This window comes from Hyposmocoma kahamanoa, unplaced genomic scaffold, assembly GCF_003589595.1.
Source record: "Hyposmocoma kahamanoa isolate Upper Pololo Valley unplaced genomic scaffold, ASM358959v1 83, whole genome shotgun sequence".
In the NCBI taxonomy this organism is placed as follows: Eukaryota; Metazoa; Arthropoda; class Insecta; order Lepidoptera; family Cosmopterigidae; genus Hyposmocoma; species Hyposmocoma kahamanoa.
This window is the reverse complement of record NW_020654175.1, coordinates 1,717,180-1,733,241: the sequence shown is the minus strand read 5'-3', so window position 1 is coordinate 1,733,241 and position 16,062 is coordinate 1,717,180. Positions and strand designations below refer to the sequence as shown.

The 16,062-nt window shown below is 40.8% G+C and overlaps 1 protein-coding gene across 1 annotated transcript; it reads right to left on the bottom strand.

Moving 5' to 3' along the window:
* Window positions 1-199: 199 nt before the first annotated feature.
* On the bottom strand, window positions 200-13,571 carry LOC113234327 (polypeptide N-acetylgalactosaminyltransferase 1-like). Its single transcript, XM_026469626.1, has 8 exons — window positions 13,174-13,571; window positions 10,526-10,726; window positions 10,053-10,212; window positions 3,243-3,450; window positions 1,060-1,151; window positions 810-937; window positions 552-647; window positions 200-345 (listed from the first exon to the last, which is right to left on the bottom strand). Exons 1-8 carry the CDS (start codon window positions 13,493-13,495, stop codon window positions 200-202), a joined length of 1,353 nt encoding a protein of 450 aa, XP_026325411.1. The 5' UTR covers window positions 13,496-13,571.
* Between the last annotated feature and the right edge of the window lie 2,491 nt (window positions 13,572-16,062).

The following is a 16,062-nucleotide window of genomic DNA, read 5'->3' as shown; positions in this document are numbered from 1 at the left end:
AATGTTATTTGGTTAGACGTAGAGACGAGACAAAGTTAAAGTAAATAAATTATAAACATTGCTATGAAATCGCAAGAACTTCTAACGGAATGTGACGAATGCCAAAATGGAACATTGCACTTGTTTGTGTTGGTGCTGAATACACCGTTTTGACGCTTTATGCCAGAACCGCAAAATGCCAAACTGGCAGAAGGTCAGATTAACAGAAATCACTATATTGAGTTAAGTGTGTACACAAATAAACAACGGCAGTGTCGGGTCTCACCCTCAGGTCTGGCCGGTGCAGGTAGAACAGCTCCTTGTAGTCGTCCATCCAAACTTCGGCCATGCGCGCCGTGTTGATGCCTGAATTTTATTGTTATTATCATTCTTAAACACCAAATTTGCCTTTTCAAAAACCAATAGAAGAATTCTCGGAAGAACCGATCGCCTAAAGATACAGGCACAAGTGTTTATGAATAATTCTGGCGGCAGTTCTTTCTCCCCAAATCTCGGTCTCGTCGGCTACCAATACCGTATGCCCAAATGTCATGCGTTTCCGTGACCCGTACCGTGCGTGTCCGTGTGCGCGGGCAGCCCGTACGGGTGGAAGGAGCGGAACACGTGGCCCACTCGCGAGCACGGGATCGTCTCGAGAGTGCCGCCGCCTGGAAGTCGAGGAGAGAATCATCAAAGAAACGAACTTAACGTGTGAGACAATAAATGTGAGACTCGGCACCGTTAAAAACGTCGTTCGGCAAACGGGACACAAAGAAAACATTCCGAGTCTATAGCGAAGTGAAGAAAGAATAGCGTAATGCAATACTTACACTGCCAGATGCGGAAGGAGATCTCGAGGTTCTCTCCTCCCCAGCCGGCCATCTGTTCGTCGTACGCTCCCAGCTCCCAGTAGTAGGTGCGGCTAATGGCGAACAGTCCTCCCGCCATCGTCGGCGACCTGCCACATCAAGTGTAAGACTATACAAGGCAAGGCCCACGCGTACACCGCTGCGGGTTGGGGTATTATTTCTTCGCCATTATCAAATGATTAGTAAACGATAATGTCAACGGCTGACGTACCATGTCGGTGCGATGTCGGATCCTCTTCGCTTCTTCTCCCGTTCAGGCACGTCGATCCAGATAAAGTTGCCGCTGAACGTAAACCCACCCACCTGCGCACGCACATACGTATTATACATCTATCCCTTTCGCAATTGAACACTCGCAAAGAGAGAGAGAGAGATAGGTTACAGAACACACTCTACACACTAACGTATACAAATTGTTATTTTCCTGTAGTGCAAATTAAAAACCTTGAATCAAACGTTCGTAAGGTTCAAATCTCAACGGGGAATTTTGCCAAGTAGGTACGTATAATTGCTGTTGTCCATGAAGGTGGAAAGAGACAGGTAATGGTGAAACTCCATATGCGGCAGATTTGGCATTGTTCGTTTAAATATTAAGCAAAGCCACCAAGCGTTAAGAAAGTTACTTACTACTGGTGTCGTAAAAGCTAAGACGACGCTGTTTTGGTAAATTAATGTGAAATGGCGGCGCTCTTGTGGACTTTGGATGTCGATATTCGTCACGTCATTCGAAAGAAGTAAATTCTTTAAAATTCCGCAACACGACAGGACGCAAAATATAAATTGTTAGCCTCGACGCAAACTCGGTCGCAGGTTAAGTTACAGAAATTGAAACACTTTTCTTTTAAATTGTTAATTCGAATGCTGTGTGAATCCTGTACCATTCCCAACTAAGAATGTTGACACATAATACAGGTACTTTTAGATACCGCTCGTAGTACTACTGTGATAAATAGTAATTATTTCCCCACTAGATGGCGTTAGTAGTATCTGGAAACGAGATCTAATGAATGTCCGAGTGTACAGTCGTCACACGGCTACGCGACGCGGAAGGAAAGTACTTTAAATATTGTAGATAGGACATTTTTGATTTTTAAAAGTAAGTAATACTGCATTCGAAGACTTGCTTGCTTCAAGTCTGGGAGTCGTACCGATCAAATGTGAAAAAAAAATTGGTATAAATGTACTAAAATTGTTATTCGTTCAAGGCTACATTTGAAATACTATTGTAGAGGTAAAGTTATTATGAAAATCCCTCGACGATCAGCGGTTTCTGTCATTGACTAATACAGATATGCGGATTGTATATAAGTAGGTATGTATCACGAGACGTAATCACTTTAAAATAGTCTGCAATTACATGGTAAATACAGTTTCACGCGCGTGCGCAGACTACTCGTGCAGTACAACGTAATATTCATCTCTTGACATTGGAACAAATTCGTATGAAAGCTTCCGCAAAGTTGGATGAATGCAATTGTGCGTGTTCAATGTACCTCTTACAAGCGAGTGACGGCGTCGCGCGACTTTGGAAAAAAATAGCTTTGTTAACGGTTCGAAAGACGACTTGACAGACATGACACACGACATGCGATGGAATAGAAAGATTGTATCGACTTGTTTTAACGCCGAGTTGCTAAATTACAAGGATCGCATTTCTTCTGTACCGATGTTACGGGCGTTCACCTCAAAAGCCAATGTGCGCGTTGGCACTGCCATTCCACACCAGACAATAACTTGAGGCGACCGCGACGCCTCATTTTATCAGTTAAACAGATTTAAAATCAACTTGGGACTAGCATTCATTCATAAAATATCGCACCCTCTAAAATTCACGACATTATTGTTTGCGTACATTCAATTCGAGAATACCAGTCCGTTTAATTCGATATTTTGTTGTTCAGTATTTTCATTACTATACTTAAAAAGCGATGTCATGCTGAGAGTGTACATGCAGCTTTGTTCTCGAATCCATTGTGTAGTGGCACGAGGTACGATGCACGATGCTGATGTTACGCATGCATGATTTTTTTTTATATTAAAAATAGATCGCGTTTGTCTACAATCTCGACTGGCTAGTGATGTTTCTTGCTGCATCGATAGTCGTTATGAATATTAGTAGGCCTCGGAGTAACATGTGTTAGAGAAGTGCACACCCAGTACGGCGTATTGTTCCATGCGAGTTAGTCGGGGTACTATCTCTCGTTTAGCGCCGGACAGTGAGGGCACGAGGGGATCAGCTCTTCATACCGTTGTCATGCTACCCTCGTGAAGCTCTCGCTTCGTATTTTAAACCGTTAGTTAGCATTGTCGTTATGGCTAGCTTATAATGCTTCTCTATCAAACCTTCCAAAACCAGAAGCTGAGTTATGCGACAATCGTCACTCGTTTCGGGACCTGGAAGTTCTGCGCGGCGTCGAGGTGGAACGAGCTCTGGTCGACGACGTCGATGAGGGGCGTCAGCACCGCGTCGCGCTTCTCCTTCAGCCGCTGCAGCAGCGGCCGCAGCCAGTCGGCGTTGACCTCGCAGTGCGCGTCGAGGAACACCAATGCGGAGCCGCGAGAGGCGCGCGCGCCGCGCATGCGCGCTAGCATCAGGCCTTGGCTAAGGACAGTACCACCGCTGCGTCTCAGGCAAGCTGAGGCTAGGCCAGGAAGGGCCGCCTCCGTTACTCTGTTGCAGTTAGCGATTACCTTCCAATCCCGCTCATGGTTTCACGACTATCCCGTATCCAAATGTATTCACTGGTAAAGAACGGCCGATCCCGCAATACCGTAATTTGAATGACTAATACAATGTTTTTAAACGTTTACGCCGCGCCATAACGTGAACATAATAATGTTATAATATAATAATTATAATAAAAACGCAAATTACTACGCTCCATTATCGAATACATAAATTACCGATATCTATCTACTGGCACCATTTGACTACAAGCTACGACTAAACAGATACGTAGAAACAAATCACAAAACTGTAACAATATTGGGGAGTATTGTACAGTTTACCCCATTTATGACGTTTTAGCTTCACTGGCCCGTCACCGCTTTGCATGACGATTGAAGCGAAGGGAGACAATTGAGCACCGCGACAACGACGGCGCGGCGTCGGTGTCGCTGCGCTCAAACGGTCTCTCTTTCTCTTTCGTCCTTTTTCATAGTGCATAAAAGAGACAACGTTCGTCAGTATTTTTTGTCACTTTTCAATGAAACGGGGCCGACAATTCTAAGTTCCTTATTATGTCATAGCCGTAGGAAAAGTCAAGAGAATCAACAAACAATATAAACGTAATCCTATTTATGTCCCATCAAATACCATCTATTATATTACAGCGCAGCGGTACTATACTAAAATCTAAGAAACTAAACCGTAACCGTAAACAGGTACCTACTGCCGTGGTTCTGTTAAATTTATGAAATTTGTGTAAACTCAAAATATCACCATACATTTTTTATTTCGATATTTTGCCTCTTACTATACATACACTGTAAGATAAGGGGCCAAATAAGTATCACAGGAGATATCAAAACTCTCGGAAATAACTAAGAAAGTAAATCATACCGTCCGTCAAAATATTGTATAACCAAAGAAAAATTTTGTGCTAGCATAGATGTAAGATATATACGAAAGGATGCCTTTGATTCTATATACAAGCACAACAAAAGGCGTAGAAATAAAGAAGAAATAAATTAGCTAAAACAAAAACCGTGAATCGGAACAGTGTAAAGAAAAACAGAAAATTTAAAAGAAGCAGCCACTAAAAAGTCACGGATCTAAATAATTCACTTTGTTGATAGGCGAATAAAGTAAATTTTATTGAACCACAACAATAAGGAATTCAAAAAGTGGCAACAAAGAATAAGCGAGTCAGAAAAAGACATTATATCGAAAACAGCACACGAAAAAACCCATCATCAAATAAGTAGAAGTAGCAAAGCTCAATGCAACAGAATAATGTCAACGAAGATGTATTAAGAAGAAGTTTACTTTCAAGAAGCGAGACAGTTTGAAAGACAAAGAATGTTGAAGGTCCTGTAGATTATAATAAGCAAGAAAGGGAACGTTAACCTAATGCAGAACTAATTGAGCCACGTAATAAGAAAAAGGCAAAGTAAAATTATCAAAACGACCAAGAAGGTGAGACGTTGACCGGTACAATATATATAACAAGACTTGCAAAGAAACATAGCGAGAATTAAAAAAACCCAAAGCAGCATTTCAAGAAGTCGTGTTGAAACACTCGCATCGTATAAACCTGTTTGGTTAAAAACGAGGTACAAAGGCCTCGTGATGCTGTGCGAAGAAAAATAAAACAAGTGAAGCGTGCTCGGAACACGTGCACCAAATCAAACACAATGCGAAAACACAAAACCTAATCGCTTAACTGGTTTGTCAATCAACGGATTGATCGATCTGAATGACATTGCCCAGATTTCGCCAATATGGCTCTTGTTAAATAAAGACACAGACGAAGAGATCTTAATTTGTGACATTCCGAAAGAAATATCCAAGCTCTGTATCAAACGCAACTCCTAGTATTTTTAAAGCATAAGACATCGAGGGCGTTCACCAAAACAGAGACACTTTAAAAGTTACAATTATCAAGAACGAAGGTCCTGCTAGTCAAATTTTGGTTGATCAAGACAATAGTTTAGCGTGAGTAAGACTTCTGGCAACCAGCAAATATCCTTGTATGGTGTCAATGAATACGGTTGTAGCGACTAATAGACCAGAACATTTGTGGTATTTTGGTTATTCAGTTTCTCTTCAAACCGTTCGACATGACTGAAGAATATTCAAAACAGCGTTTTTAAGGTTTTTCTTATTAAATTTAAAAAAATCAAAATAAGGCTAATCATAAGCGAAAATGCTAATAAACAAGCTTGGCTATGCTAATAGTCGCTACAGCCCATCAAGAGCCTGAAACATAAACGACGCTGCACCTGGAAAACGCGAGGGTTGTTGACGCTGTAGTAGAAATCGTTGGCCTCGATGACGTCGATAATAGGCTTGACGACGGCATGCGGCGCATCCTTGATGCGCTGCAGCAGCGGCCGCAACCAGTCCCGGTTGCCTTCGCAGTGCGCGTCCAGGAACACCAGCGCGTCGCCATTCGCGTACCGCGCGCCTGCCAGTCTCGCTCGTGTCAGGCCCACGCTATGTTACGTTACGTTCTGTTTAGTTGGGTTCCTAATTCTTGCAAAAATGGAGATGTGGTTCCACAATACTATAACACAAGCGCAAGAACTTATTACGTTGCAATAGATTGTATTGTAAAGAACGGAGTCGCGTTCGTTAGGAAGCTATTGTTAAAAGAAGAAGTACGTCAGGTAGTTTTTCACCTTTAGCATAACTTAACGAGCTTTCAGCGAAATACTGTGTACACTTTAAAAGACCAAATTGCTGACAGTCAACATTGCAACATACGAGTATATATTTAATGTAACCTACTTAACCTCCAATATCACGCTTTATTGCACCACAAAGAAAAGAATAAATTCAAACTATAAAACGCAACAATAACTGATAATAGTACAAGAAGACATAGAAGCACTTTAGGAATGCCCATACAAAATACAAAAAGCAGACTAACAACTACGATTGCACTAAGGTATCATATCAAAAGTCAAAATCTACTTGCGCAATCTCAACTCCGCAGTTCTACTTATGGATTCTATTTCAGGTTTTCTATTTTACTATACAAACCGTTTTTTAGCAGCTTATTGTAAACAAATTTGATTAAAAATTTGCCATTAGTAGTAGTGTCCAGAAGGACAAACCCTTTCTAAGTCTTTGCACCAAATATATAGCGACGTTCCTTCAACTTTGTATTGGTGAAGATAGTTTTTACTGCAGATGCATTCTCAAGGAACCAATTGTGTAAACAATCATCAGGCACAACTAGACTAACCCAAAACTCAGTGAAAGAAATCACCTGGAAAAAATCTGGACTTCCAGAAATCTTAAAATTTGCGAATTCGACGACGTCAATAAGCGGTGTAAGGACCGCGCTGCGCTTTTGCTTGATCCGCTGCAGCAACGGACGTAGCCAGTCACAGCCACACTCGCAGTGCGCGTCCAGGAACACCAGCACGTCCGCGGTTGCATTTCGCGCGCCCTCCAGTCTCGCTCGTGTCAGCCCTATGCTATGTTTACGTTCTGTTAGTCGACGACGATTATTTCCACGGAGGAAATATACTACGGCTCATAAGACCATACGCAATGTCGCAGTGTAGAGCGAGAGATTACCTAAAAATTACCATCGAATGTCACAATCCTCATTTACTAAGGAAACGAAGAGTAAAAAGCTAATCTGGTGTATTTCGCACTTGCTCCGGAAAGCTTCGCGCATCTTTCCGATAGTTCACGATCCTGGTTATTAATGATCTCAATATCCGTTCGTCAGCCTGATATTAAGCGAAGAACCATGAAACATATCTAAGGACCTATGTTAAAAAATCCATTGCTATGAATAAATACAGGAACGATAAATTTACACGTACACTTTAGCGCTTTTAGTGTAGAAGTGGAAAACATATCAAGGAACAAAATCATAACGATATTTGGGAATACGGTGAAAAACCACAAGCACTTACATTTGAGAATTCGCAAACAAGATACGATAAGTAGACTAACAAAAGTTTGAAATAAATGCACCTACCAGAACGGCAGATAACTTTAGGTCATTAATAAACATATTTCGCTTGAAATGGACATATTGATGAAACTCGACTACCCATTGGTAAGTCATATTCACTTAAGAAGAAGAAGAAGAAAAGAAGAAACGGTTCAAAATACGTGATCCTAGAGAAGCAGTATCGAGGAATAATTCAACTACATAACAACCAGGCACAATTAGACTACACCAAAGCTTAAGTGAATCACCTGAAAGTAGTATGGATCAGCACCGATCACAAAACTTTTTTGCTGCAGCAGTCCTGACCGCCTTCGCAGTGCGCGTTCAGGAACACCAGCACGTCGGCGGTTGCCTTTCGCACACCCTATAGTCGTGCGCGCGTTAACCCTACGCTGTTGATTTTGTGTTGTTAGGTTCGCAAGTGTTCTTTTTTTTTAATAGACTTATTTTCAACGAAACTTTGTTTAATAGCTTATATTTCTCATTGGTAGTCATGTTTAACACAAACTTTGTATCGTTTATAAGAATAACTTCTACCAAAAATATGTCTCGAAGATGCGGTGCGCCAGCAATCGGACACCGTGTATGACACAATATTGATAAACCTAGTATCGGCCGGAAGCGCAACTGCAACGAACAGCGAGAAGACCATCATTGAAACCAAGATTGAAACCACCAAGCGCCGCACAGCCTAAGGTAGGACGTGGTTAACTCCTAACAACACAATCCAACTATATAACGCGAAGATTCGAAAAAGAAACAGGTGAACATTTACAACATAATGGGTAAGTAAATAGATAACGCGGTATGTATATCCAAAACATACGTACTAATACATGAAGGATCAAACATCTACACAATAAATAGAAGTACTACCGAAGTACACCTTACCGCTGCCATTAGACAACCTACGAAAAATCCAAACGGTAACCATAGCAAAACAGCCGACACCACTCACTAACAACGACACAATACGACCACGCGATGCTTCCGTCACATAGGGTATTTCATCAGTATTAACCCCATTTACGAAAAAAAATTAAGTAACTCGTACAAGGCCGTCATTGTGCTAAAATATATTTATCGTGTCCGGTATCTGTATTGTGACAGAGTCACTCTGTCACTGAGCTCATGATTAGGCTTAGGACTCTGAAATACTGGGATTTTTATGAGTTTTTTGTACTATTGATAAAAGCTAAAACTGTTCGAGTCGGTGAGTGGTATCGGCGAGTGCGTTTGCAGCATCGAACTACGGCAGACAACTACAATGAGTCGGACCTCGAAGTCAATGTTGCCGCCGTCATACTTGAGGTCTTTCGCTTCGATCATGTCAATAAGGGGCGTGAGGACCGCATGAGGTGCGTGCTTGATGCGCTGCAGCAGCGGCCGCAGCCAGTCGACGACGACCTCGCACTGCGCGTCGAGGAACACGAGCACGTCGCCAGTCGCGGCGCGCGCGCCCGCCAACCGCGACCGCGTCACGCCCATGCTGACGTCCGACGACCGTTATAAACGCGACGGGCGAAAGGACCAGACCGCGAAGCGATTCCACAGCTCGTCTTGTATATTGACCACCAGAAAACCGTGTGCACTTTCGCGCAATCCGGACCGTATCTCATGTAGGGTGCGAGCAGATCCTTTCGTTCGTCGCGCTTTTTAGGACAATACGTGGGATAGGAGATACCCCAGATACCGTACTAACACTCGTAAAGGTCGTACACTTGCCGGTGAAACTGCTTTATATCTTTAGCAAAAAGGCAATACTTTATTAAACGTAATAATCACAGTGCTTCCAGGACACAGATCTCTCCCGACGCGATCTAGTTCAATGCGCATTTGGCAAACTTCTACGGCTCCAAGAGACTGGGATTGTAGACGTCAGTGTAATATAAATAAATAAAGTAAAAGCGCGCACGACTGTCGGGTGATGGTGCCATTTTAATAGACTGTTAACACGCTGAACTTTGAAAACAACTACTTACAACTTTGGAACACAAGTTAGAGGTCTGCATTCCTGTCTTTGCTAAAAATCCCGATCTCGCTTCAAAAAGTTAACGTTACGGCGCGTTCCCATTATGTCGTGACGACTGATAATCGTGCAGTTTAAAATATTGTAGCTTATATATTTAAATGAAGTAGTTCACATATTGTATAACACGATTAACTGTCGTTCACGAATTTTTTGACGTTACGGCGGCTGCCTGTCGTGACGTGAGAAGAGCTAGAACGACAGTCGTCGTACGATAAATATAACGTCGCGATAAAAACGTGGCGACAGGTAAAAACAATTCTAACGTGCAAACGACAAGGCGGCTGACGTGAACCGATAAATTGTCATCACGATCTAGTGGGAACAGCTAGACACGACAGTCGTTCAACAATAAATAATCACGGTGCGACATAATGGGAACGCGCCCTTATTCTTTTCAAACAATAGGAAACTGAATAAATCTCTCGAATCCGGGGTATTATATATAAAACATGCATTTTTACATTCATTAAATTATTAGTACAATAATTTGCATTACATGCCAGAAATGAGGCAAGGAAGCTGAAGTGCACATACCGATCCGGGAGGCGCAGTATTCGTATCATGTCGGGCGGAAGACGCGTGCGGATGTAGTAACTCAATTTGCCTTTCAGTTCGGGCAGCGTGGAGTTGTCGTCGACGAGTATTATCTCTTTAAGGTACACATATGGAGAGTTGGGATCCTGGCCGGGAAACCCTAACAACAAAAGTTGGGCAACGTTTTTATCATAATATACAGGGTGGCATGATTCCCGATAACATTTGAATGGAATAATAGACGAAAGAATGTGTACCACAATCGGGTACATGTTTCGTAGTGGCTTTACGAATTGTCAAATACTACTGTATAGGTGGTTGGCATAAGTCTATACTGATGATCATTGTACAATACCGTTCTATGAATATAAATCCTAAGTTCTTTGCAAGGAGATTCCAGCATCCTATGCATCGTTGTAAAGCAAAGCGTGAAATAGATCCTTTCGCCTGTTACGCCTTTCGTGAGTGCTAACCGAGCTGCATGAGTTTTCCAGAGCCCCGTTCCCGGAAATTGGCATTCTTATAGAATGGCTGATCCCTTCTGGCGCTGTTGAGGACGGACCACACGGTGCGAATGACCACCGAGTAGGGTTCGTTGTGGAAGATGAGGATCACCGACGTCGACGGCAGCTCTGCGTCGTAGACGACCCGTTCGCACGCCGGGTTGCGTATGTCTGCACATGCATAATACATATTCGATTTGAGAGTGTGAAATAAGGAAGTAATACAGAGGAAATTAGTGATGCCACATGTGGCAACGCTAGCTATCCAAAATTAATATCCTACTGCAGAAGACGGGTTCCGTATATGGAGATGATATGAGTTCACTCCCTTAGAGTACTGCGAGTGGACTTTACAACATTAATACAGTATCCTATAATTCTCATTACAGCACATTTACATAATCTATGAATACGATCAAAAAATGCCATTTAAGTTTGTTATTAATATTGCAAGAACTCATGCATACGATCGTAGCGCTTTCTACGCGTGATTAGTAACCATTAGTGTTGCATTGTAATGCGATAAAAAACTATCGATAAACTGTGGATATCCTTGAATAATAATATCAATAAGCCAGACTATTTAAAGTTTTTTTTCGTAAACGTTAATATTATTGAATCTTCTTCGCAGTCGCCTGACTTCATACGACGAGACAGTCATTTTAAATATAAGAAACGCGTACTTTTAAATATTACTTTTAAAACTTTTAAATTTCAAACAATTTTTTTCAAATCACTAGTCAGAGCAACCAGCACATCTGGTTGACGGGAAGTAAGAGCGGCAATCGCACACCGAAGACGTCATAGCACACGCTGTAATTATCGCATTTGTCCGCTGGTTTCGCCGAGTGCGCGTTTAGCTTAGGAGTAAGAAAAGGTACAGTAAAAACAAAAACTTATATGAAATTCTTGTATCTTTTAATACACGCGATAAAAAACGTAATTCTGAGGTAAACACAACAATTAGCACAATAAAATCAGTCCCACCACTAGAGGTTTCTTAGTTATACAAATTAGGAACAGTTACAATATCGATGCATTCACGTCATTCAATAGTCCATAATTGGAGTAGGAAGAGGTACTGCTAAATAGAAAAGGGGTAACACTCAATATGGCCACATCAAGGCAGAGGAATATGCATAATGGAGCACTCCGCGCAAAGAAACATTTACAGTTCCTTATTTTGTAGCGTCGCTGATGGAGCAGCAGTCACATTGTCCATAATTTCTAATTTGTGTGAATAGACGTCGCAAGGCCGTCGCGATTGTGAGAACCCCATTGTTCGATTGACAATCAAACTGATTACTTCCAATGGAAATCATTAGGTTTCACAGACACATCTGTGATCCCATCAGAAGAAGGGATTATTTTTTTAATTGGCACAAGAATCAAAACCGAACTTGTTAACCTCTGTTAATGCTTTGATCACAGTAAATAAATGTAATCCATCTCGTATCAAAACCAACTTAAAGTTTGGTAACACCATAGCTGATACACTCTCAGAAGTCCCTCTAAGAGCTTGTTCACATTATAGTGCCAAAATAGATAAATATGCAATAAATTGCTGATACATCCATGGCACAGTACTATTGCAATGACCGGGTAGACCAAGTAGGGAACAACACATATTTGACATAGCTCATTAAAGGCAATTTAGAGGGGTTGGACACAAACAGGTACCAGAATACCTGTTGGCCGAGAGACTTCAGCTTTAAGATAAAAAGTATACTGTCAGCCATTGCAGTAATGGATGAAAATAATTTCTTAAAACAAGTCCATACAAAACTACAGTATTAAAAGTAACTAATACATGCAAATCTTCAACAAAGATCATAAAACATACTCAATTGACATGCATGAGCAATATGAAGTGGAAACATGAACATTAATGGACAAACCCATATACTGATAAGCAACTGCAGTGCAGAAACTTATCAAGTACTGTCTTGCACATTAAGTTTCACAATGTGTCGCTGCACTCAGACATTATCGGCTATTTCATGGTAGTAACAAAATTGCAACCAGTGGGCATGGCTATTAATGTTTTATGAAACATAGTACAAACATTCTGAGCACCTGTACTTCAATATAAAATCTTGTTATTTTATGCATAACATAATCTTGCTGTATGTTATGGAATAAACTAAATAAATATGCTTCTACATCTCTGATAAGAGTGTGAAATATAAAATAAAGTATTTCTGTTAATTGTAGAAACAATTTTTTTTTTCTATGTATACTTTACTATTGACATATCTATTCATAAAAGTGCACTCTCCATTTGACTTATAGTAAAGTAGTAAAGCGTTCAACTTTCGAACTGAAAATAAAAAGTTGAAGAAATAACAACGAGACAATAACTGAAATGGAACATAAATATGAATTATGAGTCCACAGACATATATAGCTATAACATTGGGCAACTATTTGAGTAATAAACTTCGGTTTCCCTTATTCGCAGCGGCCTACTGTACTGTCGATCGAAACGCGAAACACTTTCGATGCATATGCATTAGTTTTTCAATAAAATCTTTTATAATCTGACATGGTTTAGACGTCAAAGACAGAATAGGAACTTGTAAAGATATTTTTAAGTTAACTATAGAAAAAACCTTTACCTTTAAGAGTTCTGTTGTAAGGAATCTTATCGCTAAGGTAGACGTTTATGGCGAGTTTCTTCTCCGATGCTTCTCCGAGACGTTTTTCTTCGCCCATGAGCTGCACGGCCTCACCGCCATCGCCCAGCCCAGGTATTATCCTGGCCTCGTCTTCTAGTATCTGCCTCTCAAACTCCGCATCCACTGAGTCCAAGAGTTGTGCACCCGCCGAGCGTTTTCCCCCGCGCCATTGTTCGAATACCACCAACATGGTTACCACCACCACCACGAAAATACACACCTTAGCCGCATGGTAGCATTTTCGCAACGGCAATTGCACCATTTTTTTCCTATATCGACCAAAAATGTTAGTGGCGGTGCGAGGCCGCTCACGGCTCGCGGAATTTTGACGTTTCACCGGCCATGTTGTTTTGTTTACAGTTTGACTTCTTAAACAGGAAAGGCGAATGTAAACACGCTATTCAGCCTAATCTTTTGATTTTTGTTTTGGTTTGTTTTTAGCGATTTTTTCCTTGCAATTCTTCGTAACTATGTCCATAAAATTCCCTCGGTGATCCGTAGCTTTCATTCAACATTGTTTTGCATATGCCTTTCCAAGTATTACATATTCATATGGAGTATTTAGTTGTTAGCATAATCAATAATCACGACCAAAACTTAAAAAAAAAAAATATTCCGAATTTTAATATGCGAACTATTTCCCGAACTTCGTAATGTATACTAAGATAACTACTTACATTACAGAATCCTATAAGATGAGATGAAGAGTCCAGGGAAATAATGAACCAAGTCACTTCAGGAGAATTTAAAAAAAACGAATTTTTAACTTTGATGACTTATATGACATACACATAGGCTGCCTGAATTATAAGCATACACGTTTGTAGTAACTTGTAATTGTAATGAAATGACAAAACAAAAACAAATTATAATCACCCTATTTTACTTTTCTAATATCAAATGATGATGTGATGATGAAATAATGATCAGTCTTACTGCAAAATTTTTAAAACAATCAAAGTCATCATTATTAATAGAAAGATAAAACACTTAGAAAAATTCCTTCGATCCGGCCAGATGCGAACCGACATCTTCTAGCAAACCGTGGCAGATGCTATGCCAACTAAGCCGAATTTAATTTAAATGTAAATAATAGAAAAGATCGTGAGGTCCGTTGGTTCGTTCCGTGGGTGCTTTGATTTTTCAAATTCCGTTCAGCCAATAAAAAAACTAAATCAACAAGATGCCGCCTTCGTTTGGGTCACGCGTGTACTCTCGTTCATCTAGCTAAAATAAGGATTAGGGGTAACTCATTGTGTGAGCGTGGTTTAGACGAAGGAAGTGTGGACTATAATATTGTTTGACTGTACTAAATTACGATATTCCCTGTAAATATTAAATACATTTTTACTAACAATTTGTGTTGTCTAATTTGTGCTGTCTCTGTTGTTCTAAGGATCAACTTGTGCAAAAATGTCTTCGATACTTTTTTTTATGAAATAACTGCCTCCGTGAACGAACGGTTACGATTACCGAACGGCCGGACTGCCACGCCGAGGTCCCGGGTTCGATTCCCGGGCCGGGAGAAATATTTGTATGGCCTACATTTATTTATCTCGTGAGTTAGGGTGTAATTTGTGAGTGTCTATAAGTGTGTCCATGTCATCCGCGACACAGGGTTTCCCTAGTGCGGGGTGTTTAGTGTGTGGCGTTATTATTATTAATGTTATTATAAAAATAAGGGCGCATAATATATATATACCTAGCCAGTTAGCTACCGTGGGCAAATCTTTGTTTCAGTGAGCACATGGTATCTGCGACAGTAATCATCGGGCAGGGGAACTTCAACATATAAAGCAAGTCATACATGCGAATAAGTTGAAGATTCCACGCCAATGCCGCAGGCCCCGTGTGAAACCACCAACAGTCGAGCGAAGACCTGCCATCTTACCTTACGTGAGAGGTGTTACAGACAAGATCAGAAGAGTCCTCAGGCGTGCTTCTATCAAGACCTATTTCAAGCACCTGAGGAAGATTTCTCAGTTCCTGAGACCCGTGAAATGTAACATCCCCTTACAGGATGCAGGAGTTTACAAGCTTGACTGTGAGTGCGGTCTCACTTATATTGGACAAACGAAGCGAAGTATTTGTACCCGCGTCAATAAACATATAGCTGATGTCAAACACCGTCGCGTAAACAAGTCTGCAGTGAGGATGGAAAAAATTAAAGGAGTAGTCTAAGCACAAGCCATTCATTATGGAAAAAAAAAGATCAAAGTCGTTTGACTCTGATCACGGAATAATAATTTATGTGGTCTGTGACTCTGATCTTTTTAACTTTTATGCCGTGAGTCGCTAATAACTTTTATCTTAGAGGATTTGTATTCTAGAACTCTACTCATTGCTCAAATCAGGACTTGAGTATGATTCAAAGCACTAGAAATCATACTCAAGTCCTTGCCATTAGGGTCGTATTTCCAGTGCTTGAAATCATACTCAAGTCTGCTCAAGTCGGATTTGAGTATGGTTTAAAGCACTCGAAATAATACTCAAGTCCCTCCCATTAGGGTCGTATTTCCATTGCTTGAAATCATACTCAGATCCTGACTTAAGCATTGAGTAGAGTTCTGGAATACGGCCCTGAGACTTTTATGGCTAAACCATAGATTTATTACTAAATCTATAGGTTAAACTTATATGCCCATTTTTCGGGACATTGAACATTATTGTTATTAGCCTTTTTCTGCTTAAGGCTACATAAGTTTAGCGTCAGACGAACTAGATGGCGGCATTAACTCAAAAAAATTTTTGGGGTGACGGATCATTCTTTCCCTTTCTCTTCATATTATACTTAGGGTCGTATTCTAGAACTCTACTCAATGCTCAAGT

Excerpts from the sequence above, each read along its gene's own strand:
- LOC113234327 (XM_026469626.1), bottom strand. The coding sequence starts at position 13,495 with ATGGTGCAATTGCCGTTGCGAAAATGCTACCATGCGGCTAAGGTGTGT. Across the intron at positions 3,451-10,052 it reads ATACTGCGCCTCCCGGATCG|CCAAGGCCTGATGCTAGCGC; the intron begins GTATGTGCACTT and ends TACTGTCCTTAG. Across the intron at positions 938-1,059 it reads TCCGACATCGCACCGACATG|GTCGCCGACGATGGCGGGAG; the intron begins GTACGTCAGCCG and ends TTGATGTGGCAG.